This window comes from Arachis ipaensis, chromosome B6 (genome assembly GCF_059453495.1).
Source record: "Arachis ipaensis isolate K30076 ecotype BB chromosome B6, ASM5945349v1, whole genome shotgun sequence".
NCBI lineage: Eukaryota > Viridiplantae > Streptophyta > Magnoliopsida > Fabales > Fabaceae > Arachis > Arachis ipaensis.
Genome location: NC_142441.1, coordinates 136,785,572 through 136,807,454, shown reverse-complemented (window position 1 = coordinate 136,807,454; position 21,883 = coordinate 136,785,572). Strand labels below are relative to the sequence as shown.

Below are 21,883 nucleotides of genomic sequence, written 5' to 3'. Positions count from 1 at the left end.
TCTCTATTATGAAACTCCTGACAATTTCGTATCCATTGTACACCCAAAGCCTGCGAACAGTCCAATGGGGCAGGAAATTTTCTTTGAGGGACACCAGAACTGTCATTCCACTCTTCGAGATGGTTGCCTCTGTCGAACCTGTTCTTCTTTATGAGCCAACTCTTTCTTCATTCTTTCTTTCTCAAAGATAGCTGCAGCCTCAACATCGAAGACAACATTACATCAAGGGCACAAAGACACGTCTCGATCTTTCATTTTTTTTTTCGCATTAAAAATTTCAATAGCTTGTCACCAACACCAGAATATACTACTCTAACATTAGCTTCGAAGTCTCCTAAAGCAGTATCAAATTCATAGGAGAAACCAACCATGTTAACACCAAAACATGGTTCAACAAAATTAGCCCCAGCATCAAAAGGATCGGAATCAACCTTTATTTCCTTTTTGCCATCATCAAATTTCAACCTTTCTTCCATAATTGCTTCTTGAATTAAGTCCTTGAAATGGACACAATTGTTAGTCGAATGGCTAGTTGCTTGATTAAACTTACAATAGGATTTTTCCTTTAAATCTTTTATCGAAAGCAATGTCCTGCCCTCTGGCAAGATTAACTGTATATCCTTAAGCAAAACATCAAATATTTTATTTAATTTCGAAATATCCAAACTATACTTTTTTCCACTCTTATGTTTCGAATCATTCGATTTATCAACATTTGAGATTTTCTTAAGCACAGAACAAACATAAGGTGGCCCTTTCTTTAATTCAGCCAAATCGACTTCTATTTCAAAATCAGATTCCTCACTCAGGACTCCATCGCAACATATGACACCTTCTTCTTTCGAGAAAAAGATTTACTTTTCAACTTTATTTCATTTTTATACTTCTCTTTTTTTTTCCGAAGAATTTCTACCTGGCGCACCCTTTCAACCAAATGGACCAAATCCGGTATATGAACGTTAAGCAACTTTCGACGCATATAAAAACCTAACCCCATAGTTGCTATCTTTATTACCTCACTCTCTAGAAGAGATACATAACATCGACTCCGACCATATTGAAACGAATCATGTAATCATAAATTATTTCTCCATCATCACATTTCAAAGCCACCAAGTTAATAACTGTCACATCGAATTCCCCTCTATAAAATTGAGAGTGGAAAGCACTCTTCAACTGTGCCCAAGTCACCATCGAATCAGGCTTGAGATTTGAAAACCAAGTAAATGCATTCTTCGTTAACAAAGAAGGAAAGAACTTCATTTTCAAATTTTTATCATTGACCAAATTGCCTATCTCGACCAAATATCGAGCAATATGCTTAGTAGTCGATTCACCAACTTCTCCGACAAATTTTGTAATTATTTTAGGATATTTTACCCCTCAAGGCACTTCTACCATTTGAACAACAGCAGGAAAAACAAAAACAAAATAGGGTTGATTCATAAAACTCACATTAAATCTGACCCTATTAAGTACATCATCCACAATTCTCGTAATTTGATAACGTTTGCCACCTTGATTGGCTGGCAATCGAGCCAACACATCATCAGCGTTTTGGCCACGACGAACCATTCGAGGATTTTCCCTACCCAGGAGTGCATCATTGATAAACGAAATTTATCATGCCGATATAGAATTCAATAATGGATATAATCGTGAGTATAGTCTAATCGACATTCAAACTTCGCATCAAACAATCCTACAATCTATAACCGAGAATACTAGTCCCCCGAGTCGTCCTCCCTTGGAATTGCTAGAGCATGCATCTTATCGATTAGGAAGCCTTGTTGCGGTTCTTTTGAAGGTTTAGCAAAATAAATGGCAAACAAGCAATCAATTTTTAGAAGACTTGGCCTAGGGTTGGCATTAGAAATTTTGTCCTTATAGTCCCATCAATGATGACAACAATTAGGCCTTGCTTCATTTAGTTAACCCCTAGGTATAGAGGAAAGTCAAATGAGAGTAACTAACTTGAGTCACAAGTCCTAGTTTTCACCTTAGGGAAATATAGCTTTAGTGCACTCCAAGTCAATTAGCAATTTCTAATTCCAAATCAACAATTGACATAAACTATTCAACTCTTTCTAATGACTCAAACCCTATGCCAAGTAAGAAACTTTTACTCCATAACTAATGTTGGCATTTTATCAAACAATTGATGAGCAAGGAAAAAAGGCATAGTAAAAAAATGAGAAGGAAGTAGAATTGAAAGTGCTTCAACACAAGGAACTAACAACAATTAACAAAGAACAACAATGGAAATGAGCTTCTCAAGAAATTGAAAAAATCCAAAACTACAAAGTTGAATCTAGGATTTATGAGGATTGAGCAATTACAAGCACTAATTGAGATTGGAGAAGAAAATCTATAACATGAACAAATGAATTGAGAATTGCAATGGATCTCACCAAAGTGTGATTGGAAATTCAGAAAATGGATGAAGATGAACCCTAATGAGAGCTTGGAATCTCTCTCTCTCTCTCTCTACTCAAGAGTGTAACTAACAATAGCCAAAAAAATCTAGAACCATCTAAAAATGAGCCAAAAGTCCTTAACCCTTCAACCCTTGGTCTTCTTAAGCTCTTCCCGCCAAGGCACTTCCCCCAAGATGAGATCTCCAACTGTCTCCACGCCCAGGTCACGTGACTTCTAAAAAAATCATGTTCGAGCATCGGCGCGCACGCGCAAAGCACGCGTGCGCGCCACTGGGGCATCTTGCAATGTGAGCGGAGGCGCAGCATACGCGTGCGCGCCCATGGGGGTTATGGCCTAGCCGCTACACAAGCCGGCTCGTGGCTTGGCTTCTGGCTTTGACTTCTAGCTGCGCAATCCACGCGGGCGCGCCAAGTACGCGCACGCGCCCTTGCTGAAGTTTCCAAAGCTCAATTTCTTATGCTCCTTTCCTTCGTGCCCATTCTCCTTCTCTCTTCCGGTTCATCCCTGCCCTATATTCTGAAACCACTTAACACACAGGTCACGGCATCGAACGGCATCAAGAGAAGATTAGAAATGTATCTAATTTAGTGCAAAATAAGCATGTTTTCATCCATGAGGCAAAAGTTAGGAAAGGAACACAAAGTCTTGTATTTTCATATGAAAAGCGTGTGGAATCATTGATAAAACCCCTAAAATCGATACAAGATAAACCCTCAAAATGGAGTTTATCAATCATCATTTTCATTTTTAAGCAAATTTTCAAAACCCTCATGGTTTCCTTCCATATTCTACCTATCACCCTCACCATAATCGACAATTCGAGCGATTCGCTCTACTTGCCTAGCGAAGCGTTCAAACTTTGTCTCATGATTCGCCATCATAGGGTTCAAAATTATAGTCATTTATTGGGTCAACAAGTTGACTATATCATGATGGCTTTCATCAATATGTTGTCGAAAAGCTGGCATCGAGCCAAGACTACCCGATGTTGAACCCACATAATAATCTCAAGAATACTCGGGATGTTGTTTCAATTGTTGAACATTATTTGCTCCAACTGTGCTTCCAAATCAAATTGGAGGAGCGAAACCACCTATTGGTGGTGTGTAACCTAGAGGGAGGCCATAAGGTGGCCAACCGGCAGTTACTGAGGACTGAGTTTGTAGTGGATTACCACGTGGGCGCGTATTACTCCCACTATTCCCTGTTTGAGAACTAGTAACCACCACACTTTCGTTCAATACATTTCCTTCTAGACGTGAAGTTACATCTGTCGAAGACTGTGCAACTACAAGCACACTATCGCTTGCAGATGAACCACCATTAATATTCAAAACTTTGTCTGCCATGCGTACAATTCTCCCACTTCTTAATTGCATATACTATGAAAATACACAATCATTTGACACAGTTAAACTTTCAAACTGCCCCACCGGACATGCCAATTTGTTTTATCGATTTTTAGCAAATCAAAAGTGGTTTGATATCTAGTGGTCTGGGAGCGAAACCTACTCCTCTATGAGTACCAATTTTTTAAAGTGCATCAAAAGATCTTTCTATCGCGCAAAATAAAAGAAAATCTGAAATATAAACAAAGTAAAGTTTTGAAAATAAATTGACTGAATTTGAAATGAATTGTATTAAAATTGAATAAAGTAGTAAACTGTCTTCGATGGATCAAAGGACTTTGAAGTCAAATACAAAATGCAGAATCTTAAAGGGAAAGAAAAAAGTAAAAGTGCTTGAAATATAAAATTGCAAAGAAAATAAAGATTACAGGAAATGTAAATGAAAAGGAAAGACATGAAAGGAACCCTACAAAAAAATGACTCGAACGCAAACTCGGAAAGTCGCTGGGATATGTGTGTGGTTGAGTGTTTTTCTAAAACAAAGTTCCAACCCATTCTTTGTTGATCTTTCATCTATTTATTGAAATTATTGACCAATAAGATTTAAGAGTAACTTCCATATGTGCTAACTTTCAACCAATTGTTTCCGCTCTTTTTGTACAACGTGAATAACTACCAAAATCAACTTTAAATAATTTTTATTCCATGATTACTTACATAGACTAGCTTCTGTTTCTTATTCTCCAACAAACTTCATTTCTCGAAATAAAAATTCATTGTACTTCGACTATATGGTGTGTTTCGAAATCAAATATTTTCGATCAACAGGAATAAGTTATGGTTACGATTTTAGATCATGTCTAAATTGTTTCTTAGAGATATATATATATATATATATATATATATATATATATATATATATATATATATATATATATATATATATAAAGCATCATGCTAAATTTGGTCCCAGTTAAAAATCATGACGTAAAGTAAAAAAAAAAAAAAACATAGATTTATGGTAATGATTTTCTTTACCTATAGTCACGGTTTATTCTAAATCGTGAGTCGTGACCATATATAAAAAACGTTTTAGTAACATGCTCCAAAGATTCCTGAAGACGGGTCTTCAAGTTTACCAGCTCCTCATAATGGGTTCTCATTCCGGCCTGGGGAGGAAAATTTGTTGAAGGAAGGGGAGTGAGTCTGATTTGGAATTGTTTGAGAATCACTTTGGATGTTTATTGTACAAGTCGTATAAAATTTTCATGTGAGTGAATCCATACCTACTCATTATTAATCTTTTCTAGAATTTGATTAGAAAGATTCGCTTGAAATTATAGTGTTATTTGTAGTACTTAAAGGTTTCTACTCGTAATTCAAGAAAGAATCATGTGCTATCTTAGTCAAAGCACCCACAGATTTACCGGAGAGCTCACGGGTTGCTTGTGTTTTATACTATGATGCACTGATACGAATACGGGACACGACATGACACGGGACACGGAACACGGAACACGTCGACACGCAAATTTTAAAATTTTACATGACACAGAAACACGTATACATATAAAATATAAAGTATTTTTTAGATAAATTGTAATTATATTTTAATATTTTATTGATATTAAAATATAAATTAATTTTATAATTATTTTTAATGTCTTATTTTAATTATATCAAGTATTTAAAATATTTTTTGTTTTAATAAATAATAATATATACTATATCTAAATTTATTTAAAAATTATATGTTAAGAATAAGATAGGACACGCTGACACGTGATGGTATTTAGGTGTGTCCAAGTGTGTTCGGAGAAATTTTTTTATTTTTTATTAAGACACGGTTGGACACAGCAGACACGCATGTCGGACGAGTGTCGATGAGTGTCGTGTCCGAAATGTGTCCGACACGCAGACACGACAACTCAATGAAGTGTCCGTGCTTTATAGGTTTTATACATCCCAAAGTTTTCTCCAACAACTAAATAAAGATATATTGAATCAAATTATGAGCCATGATAATGCTAACACTTCTAGTTGCTTGTTTGTTGGAACTGAGAACATTCTTGACTCAAAATACTATCTAAATCATAAAAATTAAATCAAATTCACCAAGTGTTTTTATTTTACATTTTCTTGTTAAAGATGGGCATTCATACACTACTTCTCAAACTTACATTAGCACCGAGATCCAATCCAATCAATTAGAAGACATTGCCGACGAAACTCATGTCCCCTTTGAAGTGAAACAAGGCTTTCCATGTATCTAGCAGCTCTTAGTGAATCATTCTTAACATAAACATGAAGATCCTTTACTTGTTGGGAATCACGTTCATACATTACTAGTTTTTCATCATTACCTTTCCAAAGAAGTTGATTACTCTTATAAAATCCCACAAGCCTTGAAATCACTTCAACATGTCCAACACTGTATAGCTTCACCCAAAACTCTTCATCCCAATAATCCTTCATCATCCAAACATCATAGTCATTCATAGCGTTTCTCCTTTCCTCGAACGGGACAAGCGTGGCGAGGGATGCTATCGAAGATTCGCATACTCTCGGTACATTGATCTTTCTGAAGGCTTCATTAACCATGTCAAATGATAGAACCACATCTTTTCTTTCACCAAATTCATCTTCAACGTAACCCAACCTGTGAAAACAATTATTTTCATAAGTGTAAACTCGAGAAGAGGCCGAAATTTCGATGGGGGATGGCAGAGGAGCATCAAGTTTTCGCCAAGAGTTCAAATTGAGACTGTACAACTCTGCTGTCCAACACCAAAGTCTTCTTTGATCCGTTTCCCTGTTCCAAAGATCCTTGATCACTACAACTTTATAGTCATTAGCTTTTGAGTCAAAGCCAAATCCGGCATAATCGGACAAAGAGTTTGTCCCAATTGGGGTTGTGAAATGAGATTCTGGCAGAGCCTTGAATTGTCCTAAAGAGGGATTCATCATCATATTTGGATTGCCTTCAAGAAAATATATGCCGTTGCAAGGACCCATGATTTCGGTCCAATATTTATGAGCTGAATTGTATTCACAAGGAAGGTTTAGAGTTTGAGAAGAAACGGATCCTGTGGCATTATTACAAGAAAGAACAGAAATGAATGTTTTATTGCTAGAAAGTGAAGGTCTTTGAATAAGGAGGAGATGAGAATGGTTATGGTTGCTAACTTGCTATTGTTGTAGACAACATAGTAATTGGTAACAAAATTAGGATCATTTATGAGATGGAACCATGACTTGCAAACAAACTTGCATCTCCATAACTCTTTCGCTGGCAACCTTGAAAGGATGCTGGAAACCAATTCTTGTGGCAAATGATGTGTGATGCTGAGCTTCTCGGGTAATCTTAACTTTGAAGAAATGTGAATTTTGTTATTAGCTATACTCGTCAATGGCATTAGAAGAAGTAAGAGAATGAAAAGAATGCATAGGGAGAGCATGGCTTTGTGGTTGGTGACTGTTTTTGTGGTAATATATCAAATGTGTGAGGATGGTGAAGACTATGAATAGATGATAAGCATTCTAACGTTCTTTACCAAACACTCAAACACCGTACCGTTTGGTGACTACATTGTGGTAAACACTATGTCAATTATATAAAATATTCAAATAATATTAATTATATGTAAATTTGAAGTAGACCAATCAAAGAGCATATATGTTTAGTTGAAACTCGGGTGCAGTTTACTTTATGTGAAGTTGATAACTGAGAGTTATTAGATGAAAATTTAGTCAAATCAATCAAATCATCTAACCGCTCAGTTATCAACTTCACGTAAAATCGACTGCATATGAGTTTCCATCCAAGTCAAGACTAAGGACTAATTTATCATGAATATAAACTTTTAACACTTGTTTATATAGACTAACAAACAGACTACTAAACCTAAAATTTTAAAAATAAAAAACCGTTTCACTATACAGTTCGGTTAATAAGCTAAAACGCTTGTTTAAAAATCTCCCGTAAACTACTAAATTAACTGGAAATGATCGGGGTGATAGAACTAGAAACCAATTGGTTTTTAAAATTTTTCTTTTTTTTTATGACTCTTATATAGATGTTTTTAATAGGCTATTTAAATTCATAACAAAAAAGTTTTTTTTTATTATAGTAAATTACCCTTATCTTTAATAGTATAACCCAATACATTTAATAATCCAAAAGAACAAAATACATTTAATTTAAACTAAATATGTATTAAAAATTAAAAGATATAAAATATATTTATTTTTCAAATAAAAAATTTACAAATTAAGATATAACTAAATTAATATTTTTTTTGGTTATCTTTTATTATTCTATAACATAAAATATATAATATCATAAATATTATACATATATAAACCTTGAAATGTGACTTTTTTTTATTTAATTCTTATATTATACTTATATGATACTTATATAAAATTATAAAATTAATATTAATATATATTTATGTTTTTATGTATTTAATTATAATTTTATATATTATTTTATTATAAATTAATTATTCTAATTAAATTACAGTTAAATTAATTAAACTTTTAAAATAATAAATTAATAATTAAAGCAACTCGATAACAGGTTCAATTTTCAAAATCTTTCACTAGAGAGCAAACTTAGTTCGTTATAAAAGAGCATATATAAACATGCACATGATAAGTCATAGTCTTGAATTTAAACCGAAGTAATGTGTATGGAGACCATGAATGAGTAGAACAATGAGATTCACGAGGTGCCTTTGGAGATTTTTATAAATTGCGTCATTGCGAAGTAGCAACCTGTTCAATCACGTACGCTATTTAATTCATGATTAATTATCCAAATCAGCCCCGAAGATTTTAGAATCGGACATTTTAGTCCCCAAAGAAAATTAATACACGGATCAGTCCCCAAGATTTTACTCCGACAGACAAATCAGTTCCTAGTTCATTTTCTGGTAGAATAATTACTAGGGGTGGCAACACTATCCGAACCCGCGAGTACCCACCCCGCCCCTACCCGCTCGGGGTGGGTAATTACCCGCCTCCGCACCGGGGCGGATTTTAATGGGGCGAATTCTTGGGCAGGGCGGAGCGGGGTCGGGTTTAGGTTAAACCCGCCCCTACCCGCCCCAGTATACATATATATATATAGGGCTGCACATGGATCGGATAATATCCGCATATCCGCGGTAATTATCCGCATCCGATCCGAATTTTGCGGATATTATCCGATCCGTAGAGCCATCGGATCGGATCGGATCGGATCCGCACTATGGTCGGATCGGATTGCGGATTTGGCAGTGATATCCGCGGATCCGATCCGCAAATCCGCATATCCGCACATCACATATAAATAGCATAGTTTAAGAAAATAAACCCTAATGTGATATGAATTTTAGTGTGTTATTTATGAATTTTATGATATTTTGTTTTTAATTTTTTATGTTGTACTTCAACTTAGAATAATTAAACTTAAATCTTGTGTTATTATTTTGTTTTTGTTATTCAAAAGAACTATTATTGATAATATTTTAGGAGTAAATAGGCTTAAACAGATAAAAAATGAAATTTTTGGATTTTTTTTGTAAAAATAGTCAAATAGAATTTTAAAATAGTTTTTTTTTTTAATTATGCGGATATACCCGATATCCGATCCGATCCGATCCGCAAGTATGCGGATCGGATCGGATCGGATCCGGCCTAAAAAAATGCGGATATCGTATCCGATCCGATCCGATGAGTGCAGTGCGGATCGGATAGAATTTTAGGCTATATCCGATCCGATCCGATCCGTGTGCAGCCCTATATATATATATATATATATATATATATATATATATATATAAAATAATTAGTAAAATGATTAATAATATTATATCATATATAAATTTTTACTTTAATTTATGTTATGTATGTAAATGGTGGTTATATAATTTTTAAAATTTTATTTTATTTGTTGGATTTAATAATTATAGGGGCGGGTAGGGGCGGGGCGGGTACCCGCAGGGGCGGGATAGGGTTTAACATTTTACTACGCGCGGATAGGGTGGGGCGGGTTTCATGCGGGTTTTTTGTCGAGCGGGGCGGGGTCGGGTAGAGCAAAAACCCGCCTCTACCCGCCTCGTTGCCACCCCTAGTAATTACCCAGATCAGTCCTCAAAGATTTAAAAAACGGACATTTTAGTCCCCAAGAAAAACTAATGTACAAATCAATCCCCAACGTTTCTCTCTGTTAGACATAATAGTCTCCCGTCCAAAAATAAATAAAATAAAATAATTATTATTATTAAGTGCACAATAATATTGTACTATATTTTTTAGACAAAAATAATGATAAATTTATTCATTAAATTTATATATATATATATATATATATATATATATATATATATATAGTCACTCAATAATAATAATAATAATAATAATAATAATAATAATAATAATAAAATGATTAGAGATTATTTTACAAAAAATTTAAAGTTAAAATTATTTGATATTTTTGTATTTAATATAATCAAAAGATGTCCTAGGTAAAAAAAATTATATATGTTTATATTAAAAAATATGTATTAAAACAAAATATTTTAATTTGAATTTATATTAAATACATATTTTTTTTAATACAAACATATTTTTTAAAATAGTATATCTTTTGATTATATTAAATACAAAAATATCAAATGATTTTAACCTTGATTTTTTTGTAAAATAATCTCTAATAATTTTATTTATTTATTATTATTATTATTATTAATTACATAATAATACTATATCATGATTTTTTGTATTTTTTAGATAAAAATAATGATAAATTTATTCATTAGATTCGTGTATATATATATATATAATCACTCAATAATAATAATAATAATAATAATAATAATAATAATAATAATAATAATAATAATAATAATAATAATAATCAATAAATTTATTAGAGATTATTTTATAAGAAATTTAAGGTTAAAATCATTTGATATTTTTGTATTTAATATAATAAAAAAATGTACTATTTTAAAAAATATGTTTGTATTAAAAAAAATATGTATTTAATATAAATTCAAATTAAAATATTTTGTTTTAATACATATTTTTTAATATAAACATATATAATTTTTTTTACATAGAACATCTTTTGATTATATTAAATACAAAAATATCAAATCATTTTAACTTTGAATTTCTTGTAAAATAATATCTATTATTATTATTATTATTATTATTATTATTATTATTATTATTATTATTATTGAGTGACTATATATATATATATAAGAATTTAATGAATAAATTTATCATTATTTTTGTCTAAAAAATACAAAAAATATAGTACAATATTATTGTGTAATTAATAATAATAATTATTTTATTTTATTTTATTTTTGGACGGGGGACTATTTTGTCTAACAGAGAGAAACGTTGGGGATTGATTTGTACATTAGTTTTTCTTGGGGACTAAAATGTCCGTTTTTAAAATCTTTGGGGACTGATCTGAGTAATTACTCTGCCGAAAAATGAACTGGGAATTGATTTGTCTGCCGGAGTAAAACCTTGGGGACTGATCTGTGTATTAATTTTCCTTGGGGACTAAAATGTCTGATTCTAAAATCCTCGGGGACTGATTTGGATAATTACTCTTAATTCATTTATCAAGTAGTAGCCTCATTTGTCTTCGTTGAAATTGTTCGCAACACATTTAAAATAAGGTGAATTATATAGTAAAAATATAAGTTTAAGATTTTTTTTTATAGGATGAAAGAGAAATTAAAAAAGTTAGGACTCATATTTTGAATAATAATAAAATAATAAAAGATAATTATAAAAAAATTATATTTTTTTATATAACTTTAATTTGTATAATAATAGAGTATCCCTTAAAATAATATAGTAAGTATTATTTAAAGAATAATTTTTCACATCCAAACAATTTTAACATTTAAGTTTATCCAAGTGATTTGAGTTAAGCGTTTTTTTTTTTTTCTGTTTTTTCCTTTCCTTGCACTTCTTCTTTTTCTTCTTGTTTCAAATTCACGTATGCGTTCTTCTTATTGGATGCTACATTTTTTTTTTCTTTTCCTTCTTTTTAATTATTTTTTAATTTCGTTACCGTCATCGCCAATAATACTTGCTCCTCCTTCTCTTCTTCTTATTGGAATTTTGCCTCCTCCTTCTTTTTCATCATTCTCTTCCATCATGATCATCATGATCATCATCATAATTATCATCGTTATCGTCATTGTCTTCTTCTAATACGTATTGTCGTTATCGTTATCATCGAATTTTTGTCATATTGATGGCATTGTCTGATCCAAAATTGATTTGGATGTATTTTTGTTCAAAATTGACTTGTTTCTGAATTCGAATTAATATAATGGACAATTTTTGCTTCATTTGGTATTATATAATGGTTTCGTTTTGATAATATTTTCGGTTCATTCGAGACGCAGATGTTTTTAAATTCGAATTTATATAATGGACAATTTTCGGTTCATTTGGTATTATACAATGGTTTCGTTTTGATAATATTTTCGGTTCATTCGAAACGCAGGTGTTTGTAAATTCGAATTTATATAATGGACAATTTTCGGTTCATTTGATATTATACAATGGTTTTATTTTGATAATATTTTCGGTTTCAAAATTATTTAATGATGTCATTGTCACCACAGAGAATCAGAATCAATAAAGATGTTAGCAAAATGTTGGTGATGACGATAATGATGATGGAGGAGAAAGAAGAAAAGGAAAGAGGAGATAAAAAAAATTCAAATATAAAAAGAAACAGGAGGAGGAGGAAGAGAAAGAGAAGGAGGAGGAAGAGACAAATGTGGTGGTATGGTGGTAGTAACGATGAAAATAATAATAAAAAAAAAAGATGAAGAAAAAGAGAAGAAGAAAAAGAAAAAAAAAAAAAAAAGAGGAGGAGGATGAGGAGGAGAAAGAAGATGAAGACGAAGCCCCACGCGCGCAGCATAAATTAAATGACTTAGTTGCTTGGTTGCATAAATCGCTTGAACGTGTAATGGGGCTCTTACTCAAAATGCTTTCTAGACATATTTGAAACACATTCAAAATTCATTTTATATTTTCCTTAAACATATATAAAAAATTTAGCACAGTATTTTGTTGGTGTTTTAATTTAAATTTAAATATTCTAATTTAAAAAAAAAAACTAATTTTGAATTTAAAATGCATTGAAAGAGAACAAATGAGACATGATATCTAAAAGTAATTCTTGCAATTATTTTGTTAATTATTTTTATAAATAATGACTTATTAGAGGTTGATTAGTGTTTGTTAATTTCGTATTAAGTGAAGAGATCATGAACTGGTGAGTTGAGTAGATCAAAAATTCTAATTTTGATAAAAACAGAATTAGACTAGAGAACAATCTATAAGACATTTCAATTCTTAAATTAGCAATGTATTTCAAATATTATTTTTTGGTTCAGAATTTATCGATCGAATTCTCTCTTTTTTTTATCCCTTTATCTCAAGATTATCACTTTTTTAGGTATTTACTATCTTTATGACATGCTCTTAATGCCATGATTTGACAGTTTCATAACTTAATAATGTAGCTGTTATAATTATCTTGTAACATCAAATTTCATTTAATTGTTATCTCATATACTATTATTTGTCTAGAATAGTTATTTAATAGTATTTTTTTTTTTGGTGACTTACATAGTAGTAGTTTGTTGTAAGTAACTTTTGCTATATAAATTGTTAAATTTAGGAGTAATTATAAAAGTGAGACATTGGTATATAATAGCATCTAGAAATCCAAAATAATTTAAGCATAAATTCTATGATTATGAAAATCGAATCGAATTAGCATGTTCAATTGGATTAATCACTAAATTAATTTAGTTTAAGTAAAAAATCGGTTAAAGAATTGATTATTCGATTAAATTGGTATAATTTTTTAATAGTTAACCGATTAAAATAATAAAACATAAAAAATTTTTTTTTTTTTTAAAATCATATATATTTTATATTTTATTATTTTCGTCTCAATTTTGATTGAAATTCAATTGAATTTTTAAATTTTTGAATTTCTAATTCTAATGGCAATTCGATTTTCAGAAGATTGATAAATCCTTTCTTCGCGTACCCAAATAATGTTGCTAGAATTTGATGATTTTATCAGGAAGATTTACTCAAACGCAAACTCTGGTTCCATGTCGATTCTCTAGCATGAGATTCCTCACCAGAAAGACATTCGGACTTGTGAGACAAGTGAAAAGAACTCTGATTAAGACTTTGACACTAAGCACAAGCTAATTAGGCCAAATCAAACATTGCTTTTATTTAATGATGATAAAATCCCTCTACATACAAGAGCATCACGGCGAGATGCTCAATGATTTCATATAATAATTCATACCATCATAGAGAAATCAGTAACATGCTCCTTCCAAATACCATCATCCAGATATTCCTCAAAAAAACTTGCTTCACCACCACCTGATCTCACAACTAATGCAGCACTGCTTCTTGTCCCATAAAGACCCTGCATACATATATAACACATATATATGGAATACTCACACATTCAATATCCACACTATTTAATTAGAGTTTATTTGTGATTTAGGCGTTCCAAGAAAAATTATAGAAAAAAGAAAATACTATTGGTACGTACACCAAATACTCTTGACATCCTGTAATGAATGAAAAGGAAAGGATAGTATATATTATAATAATAATATTAGTAATTTACCAGTGGTGTTTCTATTTCAACAAAGATGGAGCTCAAATTAAGTTCCCAATCAAGAGAGCAAATATGAGGTAGACCACACTCCTCAGCTTTAACTTTGTCCTTCAATATCTTTTTCATCATCTCCTTCACAGGAATCTCGCCTTTCCCATACTTTGCAAGTTGTTCTTTGAAGCTCACTTCAAGACGTTGAGTCTGCAACATGTACATATTAAAACAAACACAAAAGGGAATTTTATTCTAGTTATAGTAACAAACTTGCATGATCAATTAATGTTAATTAAGCATCTTTGGATGGACAATCACTCTTATTATCTTTTTATTACCTTTCCATGCATGCTAACAAGCCAAAAATTGAAGGGAAATATTAATACGATAAGATGCTATTGTAAATCGTTAGTTAGTTTAGTCAAACACATTAAATTAAAAATATTAAATAATTTAAATATTATCTTCGTATAAAAATGTCAATATGAAAGTATTTACTAAAATTGAATAAACCCCCTCCTTAGATATAAGGTTTTTTTTTTTGTAAATATTGCAGAATTATGTATCTCAATTGAATTTTGATTATTAACAAATAGTAGATATAATTTAAAATTTTGTTAATTCATTTCTAATTGTTGCTTAGTTTATGAAGCATTAAAGAATGTTTCTTTAAATAATTTATTGAAAATTAAAAATATACAAGAGTTGAGAAAGGTATAATCAACACAGATATTTCAGAACAAGATTCTGAATTTTCCAGCCACGTCAAATGACACGTATAGTTAACTATTTCACTTTAGAAATATTGAAATAAGATGCATGTCGATAATAAGACTAAGGAAAAAAAAAAAATCAAACTATCCGATATATTTTGGATGCTATAGATCAAATGAGTATATTCAACAAACTAAAATATTTGGAAAAAAAAAAATCTCACTCCATTGTTATAGTACAAAATATTTTATTGAAAACAATAAAAATAAAAACATATTTGATTCATAACAAGTATATATTCAGATATTAGAGTTTAGAATTTAGAGTTTATTTGATTGAAAATAATAAAAATATATTCTGGGTTTTCTAGAAGAGAAAACAATGAAAACATATCTGATTGAACAATTTTTTTTTAAATATTTTTTTAATATCAAAATTAGAAAATCATATTTGTTATTAAAGAGAGAATAAATCAATAAAGTAATTAAAGAGAATAATTATGTTTACTAAAGATGATTAGTTTATATTTTAACTTTTATAACTCCAATACATTTTAATCTTCATTGTAAATCCAAGTGAGCATTTAAAAGTGAAAACTTAATTAATTAAAAACAGATAAAGGATATATTTTTATTTCAAAGAATGACCTATTGTTAACATATTTTATAATAAAAAATTTTATATATCAACTATTATATATTTGTTTGTATTGTTTTATACATTTTTAATTAATATACGTTTTGTATTTAAAATATAATTTATATTAATGACTAATTTTTTGTGTACATATAATATATAGTTGTTTTATAATATGATAAAATAATCATATTAAATATACACTAAAATTAGTCACTAATGTAAAATATATATCGTCGAAATATAAAATACATATTAAAAATAAATTAAACTATACATATATTTATACACAAATATCTAGTGACTAATTTTAATATACAAATAATATTTTTATAAATTTTATAATGTATGATGTAATAATAAACAAATTATGCCAAGTTATTTGGCGGTATAAAAGAGTAAATTTCTTATAATAATATTATATGATTAATAAAATTTATTATTTTTTATTAATATTTTAAATTTTTGTATTAAATTATAAATTTAAATTCTAATAATATAAAAATAAGGTATTGATGTAGGTAATATTAATAAAAAAAATGTGTTATCCTACCATTTTGAAATTCTTATGCATATGTAGTAACATATATATACCTTGTGCCATGGCGTGTCAAGTTTGGCATTGGAGAGCACATGCAGTCCTGGAGAAACCTCCTGAATGCTAATCTGTTGTCCTTTGGGCCTGTTGGAGATGTATACCATGGATTTTGACTCAATATCTGCAACAATTAAGTTGAACCCATTGTACTTATCAGCCTCTCCTTTTAGGCTTTCTGCAAATTCTTTGGGTCTCTTGCTGCTCTGCATTCATGTTATCTGATTATACAACTTTCTCTTTATTTGATTAATGAACCATACCGTTGACACAATACTTTACCTTAAGAAACAAGAGAGGTAGGTCACCACGCGATTTGGCTTGGGGAGAAGAATGAAGCTCCAACACATTGGTAAGAAAAGCAACCTTTCCTTCTTTGGAACAAGCCATCCATGTCCCTCCTCCTATCTCATCTTTTCCTCCCAATACGTCACAACCTTCCCACCATGACACTGCCTTCGTAGGCCTAACCTTAACCAAATTAAATTAAATAAATCATTCATTAAAAGAAATTAGTTTTGCTTAAAAGGAGAAAAATAAATTGAATTGAAACACGTGCCTGTTGTGATACTCGTCTCTGTTGTTGAAAAGAAGAAAAGGGTAGAGTGGGTGGGCTTGCCATAGAAACAGAGATATACACATTGTTACATGAAACACAAGAGTATTTATATTATTACTCACCAATCTAGCTACAAGCAATGAAATTTAATTAATTAAAGCACTCTGATAATTTTGTGATGCACTATAATACTGTGAGTGAGAGGCTGAATTTGAATTTATAGTTACATGCTATGTATTATCCACTTAATCCTTAAAATTCATTGAGAACTTAACGATAAGATTGATAAATTTGAGTTTGACTCCTCATAAATTGATTTTGGATTTTTGCATGAATTGAGAAATTAATGTATGAACTAGCTCTAGATAGGATAAACCTCATAATTTTCATATATAATTTAAGAATATATTTTTGAAATTGTGTGAAGGGTTGTTCATGGTTTGATTAATCCAAAAATTAAACCTGTTTTTAGGTTAGTCAAAAATATAATTTGGTTAATTAATCAAATTGATTTTATGTAATAAAATTAGTCATTAACCGGTTAGAAAATTCAAAAACCAAATTTTAATCAGTTATAAAAATAAAAACCAATTTTAAAAAATAATTGGTTTTAAAAGAAACTAATTTTTATATAGAAAATTTTGATTTTTTTTTTAAATAAAAATCGATTTTTAATCGGTTAAAAACTGGTTTTTACAAAAAAATTAGTTAACCAATTTAAACACAAAAGTTATATAAAATTTAGTTTTGGTTAACCAGTTAAAAACTGATTTTTTAAATTATTTTATTAAATTAATTAACTAAAATATAGTTATAATTTTTTAACCGATCAACTACAATTTGGTTATTTTATCAACAGCCCTATGTGAAATCATGGATTGGTGGGTATTTTTCTCTATCCTTTCTTGTTATAGGCACATATTTAATGGAATAACATGATGCTTTAAGAAGAAGAAAATTGATCATCTGTGCCTATGGAACTAGGGATTTATACTTTATAGCCATCATCCGTTAGTTTTATGAAAGTATCTATTGTAAATCAATCTCTTAGAAATTACTTAGATATTATTAAAATTGAATCAACCCTAAATCTTTAGCTTTTTTTTTAATAATTACCTTAGACGTAGTATTTTCTTTCTTGTTTTAATAATTGTTGTAATAAATTACATTTGATCCAAAATTATTTCATATAAATTTAAAAGAAGTTAAATGAGTGAAATTAAAAGTTAATTAATAACTCAGGCTTGTTTGATAAAATTTTTATTTTTTAAAAGTAACTTATAAAAGTTAATTTTTAAAAGATAATTTATAAAAATTGTAGACTTGTAGCATCTATATTTAATAAGTTAAATTAAAAATAATTTTTAATAAGCACAAGCAACAATAATTGTATTTGATAATATAATTTTTAAAATTTAAAAATACTATAATAGACATAAATATAAAAATTAAATTTAAAAATTAATTAATGTACGAGATTATATTATATTTTTTAATTTTAATAAGTATAAGTCAACTTTAAAAAATTTTATCTTAAATATGTTTATACGTATCCATATCTTTTAAAAACTATAAACACAAATATATAATTTTTTTTAATTTATCAAATATAAAATAAAAAATTTATACTTTTTAAAGTTACAAGGGCTTTTGTAAAAAATTTTATCAAACTAAATCTACATACATTCGTGAGAGTACGTACTCTTTAAAAATGCTCTGCTAAGATTTTTTGTGCTTTGGTAGAGTTTTATGACTCTGCTAGAGTTTTTTGTGATTCTTAAATTTTTCTTCAATCAGTAAGTCATAAGCACAAATTATTGTGAGGATCTTCTTTCTTTTGACTCTTCTATCTTCTTCTACACAAATTCTACATGGCAGTAAGGGAGGTACGTGGAACTCAAAATCCTAATTCTCTAGGAGAAGAAGTGGAAGAGATCGTGAACCTTGAAGTGGAAGATGTGAGGGAAGGGATTGAAACTTGTGCAAAAAATTTGATAGGGAGATTAATGGCGGATAAGAGATTTAGTAGTGGTACAATGGAGGGTGCTTTTACTGCAATTTGGAATTATCCAGAGGGATTCCGAGTTAAATCACACGGAGAGAATATTTTTCAATTTTTCTTTAATAAAGAAGCTGATGTTATCTGGGTGGAAAGGGGTCTCCATGGTTGTTCAGACAATTTATGATACATTTAAAATGGTGGAGTCCTAATATGAAGGTGGAAGAAGAGGACTATACAAGAATTCCAGTATGGATTCAAATGTGGACAATGCCAGAATTTTGCAAAATCAGAACAACATCAATGAGGATAGGGCAGAGATTGGGGGTGGTAGTGGAGGTGGATTCCTTCTTGATGAGAGGGAAGGAGGATAGGATTATGAAAGTGAGAGTCAACTTAGATGTAACCAGAACTCTTCGACAGTCAATTAAGGTATCAAGCCCTGACAAAATTGTGTTTGAAATCATGCTGAAGTACGAGAAAATTGGGATTTACTGTGACTTCTATGGACACATTAGACATGAAACAAGAAACTATGCTAATTATTTGGAGATTTCAGAAATAAACCAAGAAGTGAAAGAAAGATGGAATAAGGAGTTAAGGGCAGATCAACTTGGCTGGAGAATTGATGAAACTAAGAAGAATGCCTACCCTAATCATAGAAGAAAGGAAGTCAGGTCAATTCACCCAGATAGTAAGCCTACACCAGTGAGCCTATTGAAGAGTTTTTCTCAACTATCACTATCCAACCCAAAATATACTCCTTTCTCTCACAATAACATAACCCCAAAAGAACACACAAATCCACCACCCATACACAATTCCTATAACACCACAAAGCAGAATCATAACATGGAAAACCTACTACTGCTATCTGGTACTAAAGCTAACCAGATCCTAGGAGGAATTAGGGGAGAGCTGAAAATAGGAGGAATAGGAGGCTTTCAACTGGGAACCAATGATGAAAACTCAGAAAGGTGCAAGAAGAAACATAAAATCAAACAGCTAGCAAGAAGGACGGATGTGAGGGATTCTATTGAACCAATCATTGGAGCAAAAAGGAGCTTTGAGCAAAGAGAAAAGGAGACAGGCCATGAAGGAACTGGTTATGCAATTGAGGTTTCTGAAGGGCTACAGGGTGCCATCCCAAAAGCGACACCCCAAGGGCCATGAAGATGCTCATGTGAAATTGTCAGGGTTTGGAAAAACCCCTGACAGTTCATAACATCAAAGGGATTAAGAATTCTCATTCCTCAGAGGTGTTGTTTTTGTGTGAAACTAAACAACAACCCTCTTATGTTGAAAGGCAGTTGAGAAATTGTGGTTATCAGGAAATCTTCACAGTGAATCCTAATGGAACGGCTGGTGGACTAGCGCTTGCATGGAAAGAGGGTGTAAAGGTGGAAGTGGTAAAAGCTGAGGAGTTTTTCATCCTTTTTTCCATAGAGGATCAAGAAAGGCAGCTGATTTGGGAAGTCTTTGCAGTACATTTACACCGCTCTGATCACATTCACAATAACCAATATGAGGTCCTGCTAAATCTTATGGAGAATAGGGGAGAACGGCACTTAATAATTGGTGATTTCAATGTAATTTTGTCTAATCAAGAAAAACAGGGAGGAAGGAAAAAATCAGCTCAATCAATCTAATCTTTCCAAGGCTTTATCAACAAAGGAAAATTGATAGATATGGGTTTTAATGGTGATAAGTTTACCTGGTGGAACCGAAGTTGCCAAGATAGTGCTATTCGAGAAAGACTAGACCGATGACTCCTATCTTCTAAACTAAGAGAGGAGTATCCTTGGGCCAATGTTACTCACTTAGAAGACACAGGATCAGACCACAGACCGCTCCTGATGTGCACTAACCAGACAACACATAAGGGCAAGAGGCGCTTCATATTTCAAGAGAGATGGTGTGGAATGGCAGAGGTTGATAAAATTGTATCTGAAGCATGGCTGACTTCTTTTCCAGGTTCATCAATGTACCAACTGTTTCAAAAATTAAAGAAGTACAAACATGAACTGGTTAAATGGCAATCAGCTGGAACAAGTAATTCTAAAAAGAAGATAGACGAGCTGAAAGCACTATTATCAGTGGCCAAGGCAGACCCAACAACAGCAGACAAAGAACAGATTCTATTATTAGAAGATGAACTAGCTGCTGCCCACATTAGTGAGGAACGCTACTGGAAAGAAAAATCAAGAGTGAGCTGGCTAAAATGAGGAGATCAAAATACCAAGTTTTTTCATGCAAAAAACCAGTCCAGAAACAGAAGAAACAAGATATGGAAATTAGAGGATGAAGAGGGGAATTGGTGCACCACACCCGAGGCAATTGGCGACAGGGCACAGAGGTTTTTTGTTGATCTATTTGAAAGCAATAATCCAGAAGATCCCTCTCAATTTTTCACCGAACTTAGAGTCAAAGTTTCTTCTGAAATGAATAGGAGTCTAACTAAACCAGTCTTAGATGATGAAATTAAAAGGGCTACATTTTCCATTAATGCAGAAGCCGCCCCAGGAGACGACGGATTCACCGCAAAATTTTATCAGTTCTATTGGAGCAGGATAGAGGGGATGTATGCAAGGCTGTGAGAAGTTTTTTTAGTAGCAGCAGCATTCTAAAGGGATTTAACCACACCCAAATTTGTTTGATACCTAAAGTGACTCAAGCTACTTCTATGAATCAAATTCGACCAATCAGTCTCAGCACAGTCTTCTACAAAATTATCTCGAAAGTTCTAGTACATCAACTTCAACCTTTTATGAGTATGTTAATAAGCGACAATCAGAGTGCTTTTATTCGGGGAAGACTCATTAGTGACAACATTCTTGTGGTTCATGAATGCATGCATTTTCTAAAGAATAAAACCCATGGGAAAACGACATGGCGATAA

The 21,883-nt window shown here is 31.2% G+C and overlaps 2 protein-coding genes across 2 annotated transcripts; both read right to left on the bottom strand.

Annotated features, from left to right (window-relative positions):
* Positions 1-5,844: 5,844 nt before the first annotated feature.
* LOC107648423 (F-box protein CPR1-like) lies at positions 5,845-7,326 on the bottom strand. Its single transcript, XM_088491711.1, has one exon. The coding sequence runs from the start codon at positions 6,801-6,803 to the stop codon at positions 5,970-5,972; it is 834 nt and encodes a 277-aa protein (XP_088347837.1). The 5' UTR covers positions 6,804-7,326; the 3' UTR covers positions 5,845-5,969.
* Positions 7,327-14,057: 6,731 nt separating this feature from the next.
* LOC107647447 (uncharacterized) lies at positions 14,058-17,406 on the bottom strand. Its single transcript, XM_088491776.1, has 5 exons — positions 16,986-17,406; positions 16,709-16,892; positions 16,426-16,632; positions 14,497-14,688; positions 14,058-14,286 (listed from the first exon to the last, which is right to left on the bottom strand). Exons 1-5 carry the CDS (start codon positions 17,066-17,068, stop codon positions 14,155-14,157), a joined length of 798 nt encoding a protein of 265 aa, XP_088347902.1. The 5' UTR covers positions 17,069-17,406; the 3' UTR covers positions 14,058-14,154.
* Positions 17,407-21,883: the final 4,477 nt, after the last annotated feature.